Source organism: Babylonia areolata, chromosome 13, assembly GCF_041734735.1.
Source record: "Babylonia areolata isolate BAREFJ2019XMU chromosome 13, ASM4173473v1, whole genome shotgun sequence".
Taxonomy (NCBI): Eukaryota; Metazoa; Mollusca; class Gastropoda; order Neogastropoda; family Buccinidae; genus Babylonia; species Babylonia areolata.
In genome coordinates this window covers 21,880,138-21,897,774 of record NC_134888.1, presented here as the reverse complement: position 1 = coordinate 21,897,774, position 17,637 = coordinate 21,880,138, and the positions used below count along the sequence as shown (strand labels likewise).

The following is a 17,637-nucleotide window of genomic DNA, read 5'->3' as shown; positions in this document are numbered from 1 at the left end:
ATGGCGGGAGAATACGAAAAACTGAGACTCCTGGGCTCCGGATCGTATGGGAAAGCCTGGCTTGTGAGATGTCGCAGTAAGAAGAAGCAGGCTGTGCTCAAGGAGATAAAACTCGACTCTCTGAGCGACAAGGAGATGGAACAAGCTCTGTTGGAGGTGAAAATTCTGGCTAAATGTCGTCATGTGAACATCATATCGTACTGTGAAGCCTTCGTGAGTGCGTGTCGTTTGCACATCGTTATGGAGTTCGCGGAGAGTGGTGAGTTCGGAAAACACTTTTGATATCGGAAAACACTTTTGATAATATTCAAAATGACAAGGCACTTCCATTCAGTAACCCCCCAACAAACCCAACTTTGCACATTTACACTGGTTGTGCACACGTGTGTGAGTGTGTGTTGGCTTTGTTATGATTCGGAAAATATATTATTAGTCTAAGGAGTCTATAGAGTGTGTAGATTGTTTTCTTACCATTATTTCTTGTGTCTTTTACAAGGAGACCTGCAGAAGAAAATTGTGGAGCAGAGAGGCATATACTTCAAAACTGAGGTAAACCATCAACTGATATCTGGAATTGATTTTAGCCTATTAATAAAGTAATATGGAATAGCAGAGGAAATGATGAATGTGCCTGTTAAATATTATCACCAGAAAGGTTTTGATATGTGCTCTGAACAATGAGGGATCTCACACACAAACACACACACACACATACTTGCACAACACACCCACTCATGCACACAGACAAGGATGTAGATGCAAACATGCACAGGCATGCATACATTCACACAGAGAGAGAGACATACATATAAATGATTTTTCAAATACATATGGTATACAATACAGTTTATTTTCCTAGAATAACCATCCAGACACTTGTTTGTATCTCAGCCCTGTTTTCCCTATATATTTCTCTTGTCTTTGCAAATGGAAGGATGGGGAACTGGTATTGGTATATGTGTGTGTTTTGACAGACCATCCTGGACTGGTTCATTCAGATTTGTTTTGCCCTCAAATACCTCCACAGCGAAAACATTCTGCATAGAGGTCAGTACACTTTTTCATATTATTCTTTTCACACAAGAGTCATCTACAATGGATGTGGCAGTCAGTACCATTTTTAAGATGAATTATTGATAGACTGGTACAGTGAAATATGATTTGTCTGTACAAATGATAGCCTGTTCACTCAAACTAAGAATGGCCAGTACAGTGGATGAGACGATAAACAGAGGTCCCGTGTGCAGCATGCACTTAGCGCACATAAAAGAACCCACGGCAACAAAAGGGTTGTTCCTGGCAAAATTCTGTAGAAAAATCCACTTTGATAGGAAAAACAAATAACAATGCACGCAGGAAAAAATACCAAAAAAATGGGTGGCGCTGTAGTGTAGTGACGCGCTCTCCATGGGGAGAGCAGCCTGCATTTCACATAGAGAAATCTGTTGTGATAATAAGAAATACAAATACAAACAGATACAGTTAATGTACTCAGCATAAGGATGATGACTAAAAGGTGGCAAGTTAGGTTAGGTTGGGTTATGCTGCTTTCAGGCATCTGCCTAGCAGATATGGTGTAGCGTTTATGCATTTGTCCAAATGCAGTGACACTTCCTTGATAAACAGTGCAATGAATACATATATGCAACGGATAATAGATGTTCATTGAATAATCAGTAGTTCATTATGGCTCTAATGTATGATTTTTACCAGTAGTTTGTAACAGGTCCTCAAATCCATTACAAAACTAATCTCAGCTCACACTGACTTAGTTTAAACTTTACTTCTCATCTTACCTGACCTCAAACCAGTACACAATAAGCTAGTCTTACAAAAACTAATTTCAGCTCACACTTTTAACTTTATTTCCTCATCTTTCTAGTCCTCCTACGTCTCATATCCCTTTGTTGGATTTTGATTTGTGAAGATCACCATCAAGAATGAAAAGTTGTGTTTCAGAACAATATCAAAGATATTTGCTGAGATGTGGAATTTCAGTATTATCAAGATATTCAAACAGTGACCACTAGCAGTGTTAATGCATAGTTGTAATGAATATTTTTTTAAAAAAAAAAAGAGATGTACTCCATTCTGCAGATTTGAAACCTCAGAACTTGTTCCTGACATCAGACGGCGTGGTGAAGGTGGGAGATTTTGGGATAGCACGCATCCTGCAGGATACGGGTGACCATGCAGTTACCGCTATTGGCACCCCTTACTACATCAGTCCTGAGATCTGTCAGCGACAGCCGTATCCTTTTAACTATTATTCAGTTTTGTGCAACATCTTTGTCTAAAACACCACAGCCATTTTTATTTCTGCTTTCTACCTACTTGCTACAATCAAACTTGGCAGTACATCCATCCCTCTTTCCAGGTCAGTCAGGAACCTCGGTGTTGTCCTTGACAATACACTGTCCATGCAAAAATTTATCAGTCAGTCCTGCTACTGTCAACTGCGGCGCATCAGAAATATCTGTCCACTGACGCAACATCTAGACTTGTCGTTTCTCTCATTCTCTCTCGCCTTGACTACTGTAACTCTCTATTGTCTGGTTTGCCTGCTTCATCCATTCAGTCCCTTCAGCGCATACCAAACTCTGCTACCCAACTCGTCCTCAGAAAGAAAAGATCTGAGCCCATCACTCCTCTTTTGCAACATCTCCACTGGCTCCCTGTCTCACACCGAATAAAGTACAAGATCAGCACTCTATGTTATAGATGTATTCACAAAACTGCCCCCCCTTCCTATCTCTGTGGCTGCCTTCACCTCTACACTCCATCTCGCTCACTACGATCGGCTTCCTATCCACTCTGCTTACGCATACCCAGATTCAAACACTCGACTGTTGGCCGCTGTTCTTTTTCCGTCTCTGGACCTTGCAATTGGAATGAACTTCCTCTTTCGCTTCGTCAAGTCTCCACACTCAGCTCTTTCAAGTCTGGCCTTAAAACCCACCTCTTCCCAAAATAGCCTCCCTTGCCCGCCTCTTCCTTGTCTTTAGTTTCTACAGTTTTAGAGTTATGCATGTGTGTGAATGACTGGTGCGAAAGCGCTTTGATTTGTCTCTGCACAAGATTCAGTGCTATATAAATACTATTATTATTATAGGTTGACATAGACGGGCCAGGTATATTTCTTTTACATTGAATGATTGAATTTTTAAGCTGCCAAAACATCATGTCAGAAGGAGACAGCTCTGAGTTGCTGTTGTCAGAGGTTTGTCACTGAATCCATTTGTTTATTACACAGTTAACGGTTGTATATTATGCAGTTTTACATGGCAGAATGAATTCCATGACAGTGAAAAAGGAAAAAAAATGCAGAAATGAAACAACTTTTAGTCTGAATAGCATGCAACAAGCTCAGTAAACATTTAACATAGGTCTTATTAGTGAAGTAAGTTGTTCAAACCTATATACATTACTTGACCAGTGAACAACACAAATAATAACTCTATCATTTGTTTTTGGTTTATTTTTGTGTGTTCTGCTCAAAGAGCTGTTCACAATGCGCACTGGCATCTGAGTACATGAATGTAGAGATGCTGAAAACTGTGTGACGACAAGATAATTATGCCCTTAGCTGTGGGTCAGCTATGACAATAAGAGTGACATGTGGTCAGCGGGCTGTGTGCTGTATGAGCTGTGCTGTCTGCGGGTTCCGTTCCAGGCCCCCAACCTGCCCCTTCTGGTGCTCAACATCCTGCAGGGCGGCTATGACCCCATCCCCAGGTAACCCCTACACTGCCCTCTGTCATTGTTTCACTGAGGCGTAGGGATGTTGGGTTTGTTAAGCAGCAGTTACAAGTTTGGCCACGTACGTTCCTTTTACGTTGAGCACTTAGGTACCAAGACATAACATATATATATATATATATATATATAAGACAACATTTGAAAATATTAAAGTTACTTAATTGCCAAGACAAAAATTTTTTAAAAGGAAATATAACATTTGAAAACATCTAAGTTACCTAGGTGCCAAGATATAACATCAAAAAAAAGTGACATAACATTTGAACACATCTAAGTTAATTAAGTGCTAAGACATAAATCTGAAGAAGGAGACATAACATTTGGAAAGGTCACTGTGCAACTGCTTGCTTTTTCATGCTATGGAACTCAAATGTAATCAGGTGTTATCGCAAGATATGCAACATCAGATACACTGATCATTATCACCAATTACACTGATCATTATCACCAATTAATAAGTGCACCAAACCATCAAGCAGGGTATTGGACAATATATAGACCAGCTGACATCAGTCAAGAAACGAAAACTACACAGGTATATGCACATGACAAGATGCAACGGCCTTGCTAAAACAATCCTCCTTGGAACTTTTGAGGGAGAGAAGACGGAAGGGAGGACAGAAAAAAATGATGGACAGACAACATTGCAGAATGGATGGGGAAATCATTTGCAGAGACCTAAGCTATGAGACAGCCAGCAGAGCTGGAGGAATCTGGTAAAAAGTTTCTTCATTGTGATGATGATGATGATTACTATTTTATCAGACAGAAAACCTTTATTTTCTTTTTCAAGAAATCCACCAGAGATTATGGAACATGCTTGATCATCATTTCTGACTGGGTTTACCGAAAACAAAGACATACTTGTCCTTGTTTTGTTCACAGATACGAGCCTACTTTTTACAGGGAGCATGTGTCTCCTGTATCCATAGTCTCATCAGCTTCTTTCAGTCTCATTGCTGATCTTTGCAGACTCATTGAAATGGGTGTTTACTGTTTTGTTACCTGTTTTGACAGTTTGTGGCATTTTGAATCTTGCTTCTTTTTGGTTCTGGTCCGTTGGATTTAGGATGACTGGATCTGTCAGGAAATATGCAAGGAAGACTTATTTATTTATTAATCAGTCATCATTTACATTTAGATTCTGATAAATATTCATAACCAGTTGTCATGTACACCTGACTGTGAATGTGATAAACAGTCAACATGCACAATTAGATTGTAGATGAAATAGATTTTGGATGAAATAACCAGTCATCATTGTCAAGTAGATTGTAGATAAATAAAGTAGGCTGTGGATAAAAAGAAAACAGTCATCATATTTGTTCAAGTAGATCATGAATGAAATAAAGTAGATTGTGGATGAAATAACCAGTGGTCATGCACAAGTAGAATATGATTAAAAAACATAACCTGTAATAATGTTCCAGGAGATTATGGAAAAAAAACAAGGCATCATGCTTAAGCAGATTGTGGATAGAATAACTACTCATCATGTACAGGGGAATTTGTGAGTAAAATAAAGTTGGTTGTGGACAAAATAACCGGTCATCATGTACTAGTAGATAGTGGACAAATTAACATAGATTGTGCATAAAATAAACAGTCGTCACTGTCAGGTATATTGTGGATAATATATAGTAGACTGGATAAAATAACCAATTGTCATGCACAAGTACTTTGTGGATAAAAGAGAACCTGTCATCAACTGTCATCAAGTTTGAATAGATTATGCATAACACAACAAATCTTCATGTAAAAGTAGATAACGGATAACCTGACACCCCTCCCCCACAAAATGTGTTCTCCCAGTGAGTGCGGGGCAGTTCTGGAGGACCTGGTTAGGGTGTTGCTGAACGCAGATCCCTCGCAGCGCCCCACCGCCCAACAGGTGCTCAGTGTTCCCGCCTTACGACCCTATGTCAGCGCTACCTACAGGCACTGTCTGAGGCACAAACAGCACCGTCAGCGCCCGAGATTGCCGTCATCCAGGGAGCCTGGCTCACCTGTTCTGTCCTCTCCCCGTCCCCGTCAACAGGTGAGTTCTGTGGAGGATGATAGGTGGGGATGTGTGGGTTGGGTTGGTTTGGTGGAGAGAAGAAACAGGGTTAGGGGAGGTTGTATGTACATGTGTGATTGCATTTTTGTTGTTGTTTATCATTAGAAATTTGTTAGTTTTTGAAGCCTGCTATGTTGATCCACTCATACACACAAAGAGCATACTTCAGATAGGTGACTCTACATTCTGGTGAACAGAGTGTTGTTTTGTTCTCTAATAATTACATGTATGTTGTGTTCCTTACTCTGTGTGTAATAGTATCTACCGTTGCAGACAGGATGTTCATTTGGGTGGAAAATGATGATCACCCCTTAGTTTTCCTCTCCTTCCCTGTGATCCTGCCGTTGCTCTTGCTGGTCCTTCTGCAGTTCCATCTCACACTTCCACTCCTCCCATCACTCCTCCAGTCACACTTTTCTTCACAGACCAGGGGTTGCAGACGTGTGTGCAGGCACACACACACACACACACACACACACACACACACACACACAATACACAGCTGCTGCAGCGATGGTCAAGTCAAACAATAATCTACCACCACTTCATCTGATCTTATTTCAAGGCAAATGTTAGTAATGTTTTATCATAGCGGTTGTGACAACACGACAGTTGTCATGTGAGTGTGGAGGAATATATGTTTGTAGTATCCTTTCTTCTGGTGGTTTTTTTGGTTTGTTTGTTTGTTTGTTTTTCTCTGTCTTCCAGAGTAGCAGGACAAAAATTAATTCTTGGCCAGGCACAAAAAGGATACAGTATGAGTATACTGATACTTTCCTTTGACATATTTGATTGTTACATGAGAATGAATCAAAAGACAGAAATATGCTGGTGATGTGTTGAACAAGATAGAAATAACAACTGGTCTGATGATCACATTGATGTATTTCAGTGTTATATAAGAATAAATTAAGCGATGGAAATATGATGGTAATGTTTTGAACAAGAGAGAAACAACAGTTGGTGTAATGATCACAATGATGTACTTCACTGTTATGTAAGAATGCATTGAATGATTGAAATATGCTGGTAATATTTTGAAAAAGAGAGAAATGACAACTGGTCTAATGATCACAATGATGTATTTCACTGTTATGTAAGAATGAGTTAACGATAGAAACACGCTGAAATTGTTTTGAATAAGAGAGAAACAACAGTTGGTGTGATGATCATGGTGATGCATTTCAGAGTTAAGTAAGAAGGAATTAAATGACAGAAATATGATGGTAATGTTTTGAACAAGAGAGAAATAACAACGGGTCTGATGATCACAATGTTGTATTTCACTGTTATGTAAAGATGAAATGAAATACAGAAAATACCCTGCTAATGTTTTGAATAAGAGAGAAACAACAACTGATGTGAAGATCACAATGACGTATTTCTTTTCTTTTTTTTTTCTTTTTTTTCCCTTGCAATGAAGGTTATATTTTCTCTTCAACGTCATCACCATGACAATTTTCCTGTGACAAGTTGCATATTACACAAGCATGGTAATAATTAGCAAGGGTATTTTCACACACACACACACACACACACACACACACACACACACACACACACACACACACACACACACACACACACACACACACACAAGAAAAAGAAAAGAAAAAAAAACATAAAAAATCCACTTATAATGTGACACCCTGATTCCCAACTAGCTGCACACATTTGACAGTCAAATAACATAGTTCACAGGAGACATCATAGAGCTACAACTGCCCCATTGTTACCAAGTTAACATATGGTGAGTGCTTTCTAATATTAGTAGACAGAATTCTTCTTTTAACTAATTAATTATGTCAAGTTATCACGAAACAATACATATCATTTGTTGGGCACTGCTTCTTTTTGCTAAATGAAAGTATCCAAAAAGAAAAAGGAAACAATTATGAATTTCAGTTTTATGTAAGAATGAACTAAAAAATAGAAATACCCTGGTAATGTTTTGAACAAGAGAGAAACAACATCTGGCATGATGCTGACTACGACGATGTTGCAGAGTGACCAGTCTCCGTCCAGTCACTGCACGTTCCGTGTCAAGAGCCCACTGGTGCGTCGCCTGTCAGTGGCCACGCCCAAACTGAAGGCAGCCATCAAGAGACAGCGCTCTGTCCAGTCAGCAGAACCAGCACCCACCAGGAAAAGACATAGACAGGTACATGCGAGGATAGATTGTATTGTATTGCGTGGTGTTGTGTTGCTCTTTTGTCACAACACATTTCTGTTTGTGAAATAAAGACATAAACAGGTATGTTGGGGAACAGATTGTATTATGTTGTATTACTCTTTCGTTACAACAGATTACTCTCTCCCCAAGGAGAGCACGTTGCTGCAGTGAGAGTGCAGACCTTTTTTTTGTTTTTCTATCTGCAAGTCTGTTTTGCTTTTCTATCACAGTGGATTTTTCTACAGAATTTTGCCAGGGACAGCCCTTTTGTTGCCATGGGTTCTTTTACATGTGCTAAGTGCATGTTGTACATGGGACCTTGGTTTATAGTCTTATCCAAATGACTAGCATCCAGACCACCATTCAAGGTCTAGTGGAAGGGGAGAAAATACTGGCGAGTGAAGGATTTAAACCTATGGACTCAGATTCTCTAGCTTCCCAGGCGGCCATGTTACCATCAGGCCACCACTCTGTTGGGTGTGGGTGTGTCATGGGAAGTGGAAAAGACAGCATATATATAGTGGTTACATTAGAGGCATTGGTGATTACTGTGGTATGGAAAACAGGTGATAGAAGAGGCATTTATAACAACTGTAAATGTAAAGCAAAAGACTGATGATTGCTGTGATATGAAAAACATGGAGATATTAGGTGCACTTACAGTTATGATCACTGGAAATGTGAAACAAAAGGCTCATAAAATGATGGGCAGCTAACTTGATTTATGATGTGATGTGTGTGATGTGACTTGGATATTGGTTCCAAAGTTACAGTTCACTTTGACTGAGAAGGGGCTCTGATATTTACAGACAGAAGACAGGCATTCAGAGGTCTTTTTTAAAGGCACATAAACAAGTAACTGTTTTCTTATAGAATTAGAAGGTTTTATGTGATGTTTGAAAGATTTACCTGGCAATTGTTGTGAGAATGTGTGTGCTGACCAATGAATGACCACTGTTACACAGGGCAGCAGACCTCCAGTGTTCAACCTGCAGGAAGAGGTCCTCAGTCTCCATCCGGGTCCACTCCCCCAACCTCCACACACTCAGCACACAGAGCGCATCTCCCACAGACCTTCTTCACCACACATACAGAGCAAGAAAGACTGCACACATAACTCAGAGTCAGACACAGACGCTGACCCATACGGACACAAGTTCAGTGACTCTGATGATGATGTGTTTGAGGACAACAAAGAGGTTCCAGAAGAAGACAGTTCTTGTGACAGCAGTCCAGTGTTTGCCAGGGCCGGTGGTTCTGGGAACAGAATGCAGTCATCACAGAAGAGAGTTTGTAACTCTGGCACTAAGACAGAGGCTGCTGGTGCTGTCTCTTCAACTGCTGGCAAAAAGGAGGGCAGAAACATGATTGCTGGCACAGATGTTAGGTTCAAAATGGGAAAAGCTGAAAGTGTCCCATCAAGCCTTCATCAACGGTCTTGCACACCTGTCAAAAACAAGCACAACGAGTCTATCATCCTGAAGGCCCCCATGGCTCTTGAAACAGACGTCCATTGCAATACAGAATCTAAAGAGGAGCAGCAGGGTCCTTACTCTCGTCCAAGTCCAAGAAAACAACAGTCACCGACGTCAGACACCTACACCGTGGTGAGCTTGATTAAAGCTGAAGGAAAACCCATCTGTCCCGCATGTGGGCAAGGGAGACCCCTACAGCCCTGCCTGCACCAGGCCCTGTTTGAAGCTACATCCCTCAGCTACAGGAACAAGGCTGCAGCTCAGCGGCGTCTGTCCCAGTTTCTTCTCACTCACCTGGGCTCTGAACTCAGCTTGCGTCTGTGCTCAGTGGTCAACGTGGCTCTGCATGCTGGGGAAGATTATGGGACACTGGAGAAGCATTTGGATGATGAGTGTAAGAGTTACCTGCCAGTGATCTTCCATCTGTTGAGCTGGGGTGAAGAGGTGGTCCCCAAGACATGAATGCTTCATGACATGTGCTTCAGAACTTCACTTTGTCGGGACTGTAAAAGCGAAAGAAGGTGCAGAGTTTATTACAAGTTTTTACATTTTCTTTTATGATACAAAATGCTATTATGTGATTCTTGAGAAAGTAATTGTTGATTTTACTTCACTGGCAGAAATTAGGTGAAAAATTACTTTGCGTTGTTACTCCAGGTGGATTTTACTCTGTGATATTGTTCTTGAACTGAATTTTTTAATTCTGCTTCGTGATATTGTTTTTGGATAGAATTTTATTTACTGAAATAAAATTTGTGCTTTTATGTTCTTATGTTTTTCTTGTCATTGTGCAAATGTAAATGCCCTCTAGAAAACACCAATACAATTAAAGTTCCACTCGCAGTCTTGAATAATGTTTTAAAAGATTGAAAAATTTCATTTGATGTGGTGGAAAATGTCTTTAGACGTAAATGCATTAGTCAGCAGCAGAAGTTTATCACAAGCTGACTTGCAGCCACACACAAAAAGGGCAGGATGCTTTGTCACCAGCCCTGCCCCAGCAGTAACAACCAAGAAACATTACCCACTGCAGCTAAGTGATTAGTGCTGCAGACCAACCACTTGGAGGATGTGAGTTTGAGCACAAAACATTGCATTTAACTGTGTGAGATTGAGGCCCTTGCACGGCCATCTCCTACCCAAAGTAGAGTATGCTGTGAACTCAAATGATAGAACCTCTGGAACACAACTTGCGAGTCACCAACTTCATAGATGCAACTTTGGGTGCATTGCTCGAATTTCTTGACAAACTGTGTCTCTGGGACCTGGCTGACCAGAAGATATTTTGTGCAATAAGCTAGAGCAAAGCCTTGTTCACCTTCACCTTCACCTATCCCGTAGTCTTGTGGACCATTGGGGCGCCACAGGTGATCTGGCAACCAGCATCCTCCAATCCTCTCGGTTTTCTGACCTCCTGACTGTATCGCTCAACCTCAAGCCCGTCCATTCTGGGATGTTGTCCTCCCATCCCTTCCTCTGTCTGCCTCTCCTTCTCCCCCCTTGCACTGTGCCCTGCAGGAATGTCTTGGCAAGCCCTGATGATCTCCTGACATGGCCATACCATTTGAGCTTGCGTCTCTTTTGTGAGTGCTGTCGGAGTGAGGCAAGGCTGTTTGCTCTCACCAACTCTCTTCAACATCTTCCTGGAAAGAATCATGACTGATGCACTTGAAGACCGCAAAGGAACAGTCAACATCGGAGGCAGAGCAGTCACCAACTTACGTTTCACCGACGATATTGATGGCCTGGCAGGAAAAGAAGAGGAGCTAGCTAGCTTAGTGGACCACCTTGATAAAACCTCTAGAGCCTATGGCACGCAGATCAGTGCAGAGAAGACCAAACTGATGACCAACAACGCCAATGGCATCAGCACTGACATAAGAGTGGATGGCCAGAAGCTAGAAACTGTCCACAGCTTTAAATACCTGGGAGCAATTGTGACAGATGAGGGATCCAAACCCGAAGTACTCTCCAGGATTGCACAGACGACAGCCTTGTTACATAGTCTCAAAACAAAATGGACGCTCAGGTCTACGTCAATCATTTCACCATCATTACCATCACTGGAAAGTTGCAGTCTTGACATCGAAACCTGGATGCTACAATTGCTGGAAAATAAACTCAAAGTTGAAAAAAAAACTCAACAGTGATAAAAACAGGAAATCTTACATTCTTGAACAATACAAAGCAACTTCTTCCCCCAAACCAGATTCCATCTCCCTCTGCTATGAGAGCAATATGTTTTTTTCTCTCCATCTGCTTGAAGTCTTGCCTTCCATACCACACAAAAACATGAATGTCAAACTACAAATTAAATCGAACGCTGTTCAATATTAAATTAATGCTGTCCAATTCCACCAACACGATTCGTCATGTCTTTTCAGACTAAACGAAATTTTAAGGTTGCACATTCGTCCCCTCAAAATCAGACTAATGTGACTAAGATCTGAACAAATTCCATGAAGTTAAAAAATCTGCAGCAAGACTAGTACGTTCTGAGAGTTTCTAGAAACGGTCCTGCTCAACTGACCTCTACTCCTTTAAAACTCTCCACAGGCTTTCCATAAAAAAAATATATTGAAGAACGACTTTAAATTCTTTGTCATGCCTTTTTTCAATACTCATCATCTGACCATTCTGTGTTTTGCTCTTTTCAAGGCAACTCCGCTCCTCCTCTGATTAAGAAAAAAACAAAAAACAAACAGTACATCCTTCATGCCAGAACAGATCAGGGACAACGGCCGGTGGGTTTTTTTTCCCAGCTATGATACTCCGTTGTGAAATCCACTGCATACCGTGTATTCCTGTGCACTGGAGTTTTGTTGGTGTTTCCGATGAGATAATACAGCAATATCCCAATCCAATGTAACTTACAGCAACAAAATTCGATGTCTTCGTCCTGGTAAATTTGATAAAACAGAAATGTGCGTATTTAAACACATCAAATAACAAGTCCACAAAAACGTTCATGCGCGCACGCAAGCAAGTGCGCGTACACACACACACACACACACACACACAAAGTGTACGCCTGTGCAAATGCGAGGTGCATACACACATGCACGCACACACACGCGCGTGCACATGCGCGCACACATGGCACACACACAGGGGATGGATCTTGTTGGGTCGAGAGCATCTGTTATTACAGGGAACAGTTTCATTTGACGGCCAAAGGAGACATTTCAGCGACCTGAAAATGTCCCACCCAAGGTACGTTTCGGGACAGATCTGCGTCGATCTGGTATGTTATCCTCGTTGTGAATACGTCATCTGTTTCGTGACCTTTTAAGCGAGTCAATCCCCCCCCCCTCCCCCCGTCCCCACCGTCCCCCTCCCCTCCCCCCCTAAAGCTTTACTGAACTATAGCTATTCTTACATCATCGATCTGCCCCTTTGCTGTACCGATTTCGATATTGCTGGGTTGCATTCCTAAAAAAGAAAGAAAAAAAAAGTTCAAGAACTAAGAGAACAGTGTCTATAAATAACACGACGGAACGACATCACAGTTATCGAACCAATCAAAAGTTTTGAATGGCCTCATTCAGCAAATTCCTTAAGTGGGTATGGCAAGGATGTAGGTTAAATATCGTAAATTATCAAACACGATTGGGAATTTATATAGTAATGATAAGATATGAAGTCAATATTTTCTCAATAGACATTTGATATTTGATGCATCTTGTAGCTGTACTGAGCTACACAACGAAAATAAACGGTGGTGTGTTTTATTTTGCATTGTCTATTTTCATTATACATGTGCAGACACTGACACTTTAATCATCAGTTGTATGCACATCAGACTGAGAGAGAAAAAAGAAACTGCTACATGAAAATCCACTGAGCTGAGCAGGTGAGAACGACTCACGTCAGTTTACTGACTTCATGTAAAAATCATTGTCAGTGGTTGTGGATATATGTAGGAGGACGAGGTGTGAAGTGTTGTCGTGTCACTACACATGTATGTAGACTTGTACCACGCTTTTTTTTAATTTTTATTATTTTTATTATTCATTCCCTAACAAAAACCTCGGGACTAAGATGTTCCAGCAGGCATTCTTGCCCGCTGCCAGTCAGCCTCACATACACATTCTGCTGGTACATTTAAACAGTCACCCAGTCTCTCCTCTTCCAAAGCACCTGCTTGCTCTACGTGATTCTGTCTCTTCAGTGGTTTGGAGCCAAAATGACCCCGCAGAGCTCGAAGTAAATGCTCAAGGTACTATCTAGTCCTTTCCCCTCCATCAGTTGTAGTGCCCTCATATTTAATCAATAAATTACAGTTGTTCACAAAATGACAAATTAGGTTGGTATACTAGTGTTAAATGTGGGGTAGTAGTGGTGGGGGTAGGGGTTGAGTAGGGGTAGGTGTAGAAGGTGAAGAGGTAGAGTAGGATAACAGGCAGAGGATAGGTGCACAATCCACTCTCTCCTCGTACCACAGCAGGGTCTTTTAGAAAGATGAATTGAGGTGTTTATTTCTCTAACTTAACAGCACACCTGGAACACACACAATATTAAAACCCAGGTTAAATCAATACCAAAACATATGCTAAACATAATTACACTGATGTAACAGAAACATCATTATGTTGCCTGGACAAGGAAACAATTCCACAGATAACCTTTCTCCATTCTGACACTCAATGTCTAGCCGTACACTCTCTTCTCAAAGAGATCTATGTAAAAATGTAAAAAGGGGTTTACAGCCTGTCCGAGGAAGGAGTTCATTTAGTGTATTGGTAAGAAGAGAAGGGGGAAGGAAGGAGAGGATAGGGGATGGGAGTAGGAGGGGTCTGTCAGTAAGCAACGTGTGCTGCAAAATCTCTATCATTGGTGCCTGACACACTATAACACTAGAATAAAGAAAGACTGAAATTTCTTCATTTAAACAGGCGGGAAAAGGGACAAAGAATGCTTACATAAACTCTCTAATTAGTTCCAGACATTTGCAAGATGTAACTTTAGTCCCCGATAGCTCAGAGTTATAAAATATGTGGTCAAAGGGAGATTTTTTTTTCAGTTCAAAACTAGTAAAACAAATAACTAACTGAATGAACTGACAAAGATTTGCAGAATACTTTACACACGTGTGACTGTTGCCAATGTGCTCCACTTTAGTTGACGCGCGCGCGTGTATGTGTGTGTGTGTGTGTGCATGTGTGCACGCGCGCGGCTGTGCGTGTGAGTCAGTGTGTGAGAGACCGTGCCGGAGTCAGTGTGTGTGTACACGCGTGCTACAGTTCATTACTCAGAACAACCTGACTGAGAGAAGAGGGAGGGTGGGTGGGGGTTGCGGGGGGGGGGGGGGGGGGGGGGGCGTGCCTGAACTGTGTGAAGGAGGATAGATCAAGCCTTTTTCGTGAAACTACTGCTTTCACGGGATGTATCATTCCACTGAGACATCGAACACCACACACACGCACACACACACACACACACGCGCGCGCGTCGGGCGCGCGCGCACTTCACTGCGGAGACACACACACACACACACACACACACACTGACACACTGTCGGCATCAGTGGTTCACACACGCGGCGCACATTGTGACTCAGCTGATGTGCATCGCAACATCAGTGATAGCTTTTTTTTTCCTTTTTTTTATCCGATTCTGTAGACACGTAAGCCCCCGCTGATGTCATCACCCGTGGGGATGATATGTGCGCTCAGTGCCCCGGCGGGGCAGCCGGGAACTGAAGAAGGGGGAACAGAGGAATGGATACATGACAAACACTGAGTCGGGGGGAAACTAACAGAACACACACACACACACACACACACAGAGGGTGACACACTGACTAACAGACACATCCTACTCTCACACACACGCTGTTGCACGCGCACCGCAAACACTGACATACACACGTGCACACACACATTGACTGACACACATACCGGGCATTGACACACACACACACACACACACACGTAGTGTCAGTATACTTACACACAGACACAGACACACTGACACAGACACACACAACTGTGACACACACTGACGTCACACACACACACACACACACACACACCGTGACAGCACACACACGTGTTCACACACACACACAAACACACACACGCACGCACGCACGCACACACACACACACACACACACACACACGTGTTCACACACACACACACACACACACACAACAAAAAAAACAACAACAACAAAAACCAACCAACCAACCAACCAAACAAACAAACAAAACAAAAAAACAAAAAAAAACAACAACAAAAACACACCAAAAACCCAAAAAACAAACAAACAAACAAAAAGACGGGAATTGCAAAAAGTGCCGGGATCAACTACGCAGTAACTCGAACCCCGTTTTGGTGAAGTTCAGTTGACGAGAATGACAGTCAGAAGCACACTGAACAGCGGAGAAGTTCAGAGGTTTGAAAGCAATTATTGCAAATATTGCGCACCAGAGAATTAAAATCTGCATAATCTGCAGAAAGCAGCATTCATTGAGCGCTGCAGCAGCATGCGTGTGTCTCAGTCAGTGACGACCCAATCCTTCGATCATCTTCTCTCCACGGTCAATCAATCGGTCAGGAACAAACGGACATTGAGTGCATGTGTACCAACGTTGCCGCGTTGCAAAAAGAAAATATGGTCAAACGTAAGAGTCAAAAATCTTAAAATTGTCCAGTTCATATGGCCTGATATTACAAGGAAAGAAATTTTGACTAATCTCTCCCTGTCCCATTTCCCGTTCTCCGGCTGTTCGAGCTGTCCGTTTTGTTTTGGTTTTTTTTGTGTTTTTTTCTCGTATTTTGAGTTGGAATTGTGATTTAAAAAGTCGAATAAACATTTTTCTTCACCGGCAGTGTTCACTGACACATATCGTGATGTATCGGCATTACTAACTTATGTATTGTGGCCGATGATACTTCACCAATGACATTTGCTGCCTTTTAATCGTTAATGTGCGAAAGAACACTCTTTGTTTAGCCTGGTGATTGTTGTTTTTGATGGACGGACGCAGTTACTGCCGTGACACCGGCCAATCGCTTAATTGTGCGAGTCAGTAGCAGCTTGTGTGCAGGGTGCACGGATGTACGTACAATAGGCTAAACCTAGTTAAAAGATATGTACAGTTCTGTGGTTATTGTCTGAGTCAAATTTAAGTGATTCCACCTAAATTGATATCAGAAAGGGGCCGGCGGAAACTGAAGAAGAGCCAGCCTGGTGATTAAGGAGTGGATAGACGGCCGAGAACCCATGAATATGTGTGTGTACGTTAATCAGTGCTGCTCACAGTATAAAAGGAGGGGGGTGATTAAGGAGTGCCGGGATAGAGGCGAACCCATACATATGCCGTGTAGATTCATAGTGGTGTTTATGTATGTCGGACACTCGGTCCTCTTCCCCGATGATGTTTCATTTACCATCAGTATGACCCTCCCGGCGGTACACTACGTCCTGTTGTTTTGTCCATCAATATGTTGTCCTTTTTTCTTATATTTGGGGACAGTGGTGGAAATGAGTAGTTTTTGATGAACTAAACTTTACTTGAAATTAGTTTAAAGCCGGATGCATATTTGATTGTCAGTCACCCAAGTTGTGCAGTTAATTTCTGACAAATCTGCTCAAGAATCCAGGCAGAACATGGAAATCTTGGAAACCAAACACCACGTACAGATGGAAGTTTCCCAAATCAGTGCTGATGAGAGTTTCTCTGAAAACGGAGTATGAACTGAATCAGTGCCTGCATGGGCGCTAGGGTAAAAACGTTCATTCACCTTAAAGCCAACTCGTGTATACGAATGAAAAATAAAGCATGCAGTCTCAACCCACTAACGAAGAAGAAAAACAAGCTCTTGCCCAGTGGCTCAATCAGCAGCGGATGTCACCATGCACCAATGGGAGTGGATCGAACCAGCTGCCGATCGCCTGCACTGACACCACATCACGAAAGTCCTATTTTAGCATCACTTGCCTGATGTTCACAACATAACTTACGTACATTTAACGCATGTAGCTGCTTTTGCCTTCAAAAAGAAGCAGAATGTTAGACCCATACCCCACTGGAAAACCGTCCGTCTCACCAGTATAAAAATAAATGTTTTGAAGCGAGTGGAGCACCATACAGAGCTGAAACCAAAATGAGGGGGTTAGTAGTTATCTCCCTTCCACGGCTCATTTTCCGACCACCACTTCCT

At 41.9% G+C, this 17,637-nt stretch overlaps 1 protein-coding gene across 1 annotated transcript; it reads left to right on the top strand.

The window, feature by feature from the left end:
• LOC143288875 (uncharacterized) lies at window positions 1-10,162 on the top strand. The gene is made up of 8 exons (XM_076597532.1): window positions 1-259; window positions 497-549; window positions 975-1,047; window positions 2,098-2,251; window positions 3,598-3,735; window positions 5,572-5,797; window positions 7,824-7,979; window positions 8,957-10,162. Exons 1-8 carry the CDS (start codon window positions 1-3, stop codon window positions 9,926-9,928), a joined length of 2,031 nt encoding a protein of 676 aa, XP_076453647.1. The 3' UTR covers window positions 9,929-10,162.
• The last annotated feature ends 7,475 nt before the right edge of the window (window positions 10,163-17,637 follow it).

Coding starts and splice junctions, on each gene's coding strand:
- LOC143288875 (XM_076597532.1), top strand. CDS start 1: ATGGCGGGAGAATACGAAAAACTGAGACTCCTGGGCTCCGGATCGTAT. Junction 550..974: donor GCATATACTTCAAAACTGAG/GTAAACCATCAA, acceptor GTGTTTTGACAG/ACCATCCTGGACTGGTTCAT. Junction 5,798..7,823: donor CTCCCCGTCCCCGTCAACAG/GTGAGTTCTGTG, acceptor ACGATGTTGCAG/AGTGACCAGTCTCCGTCCAG.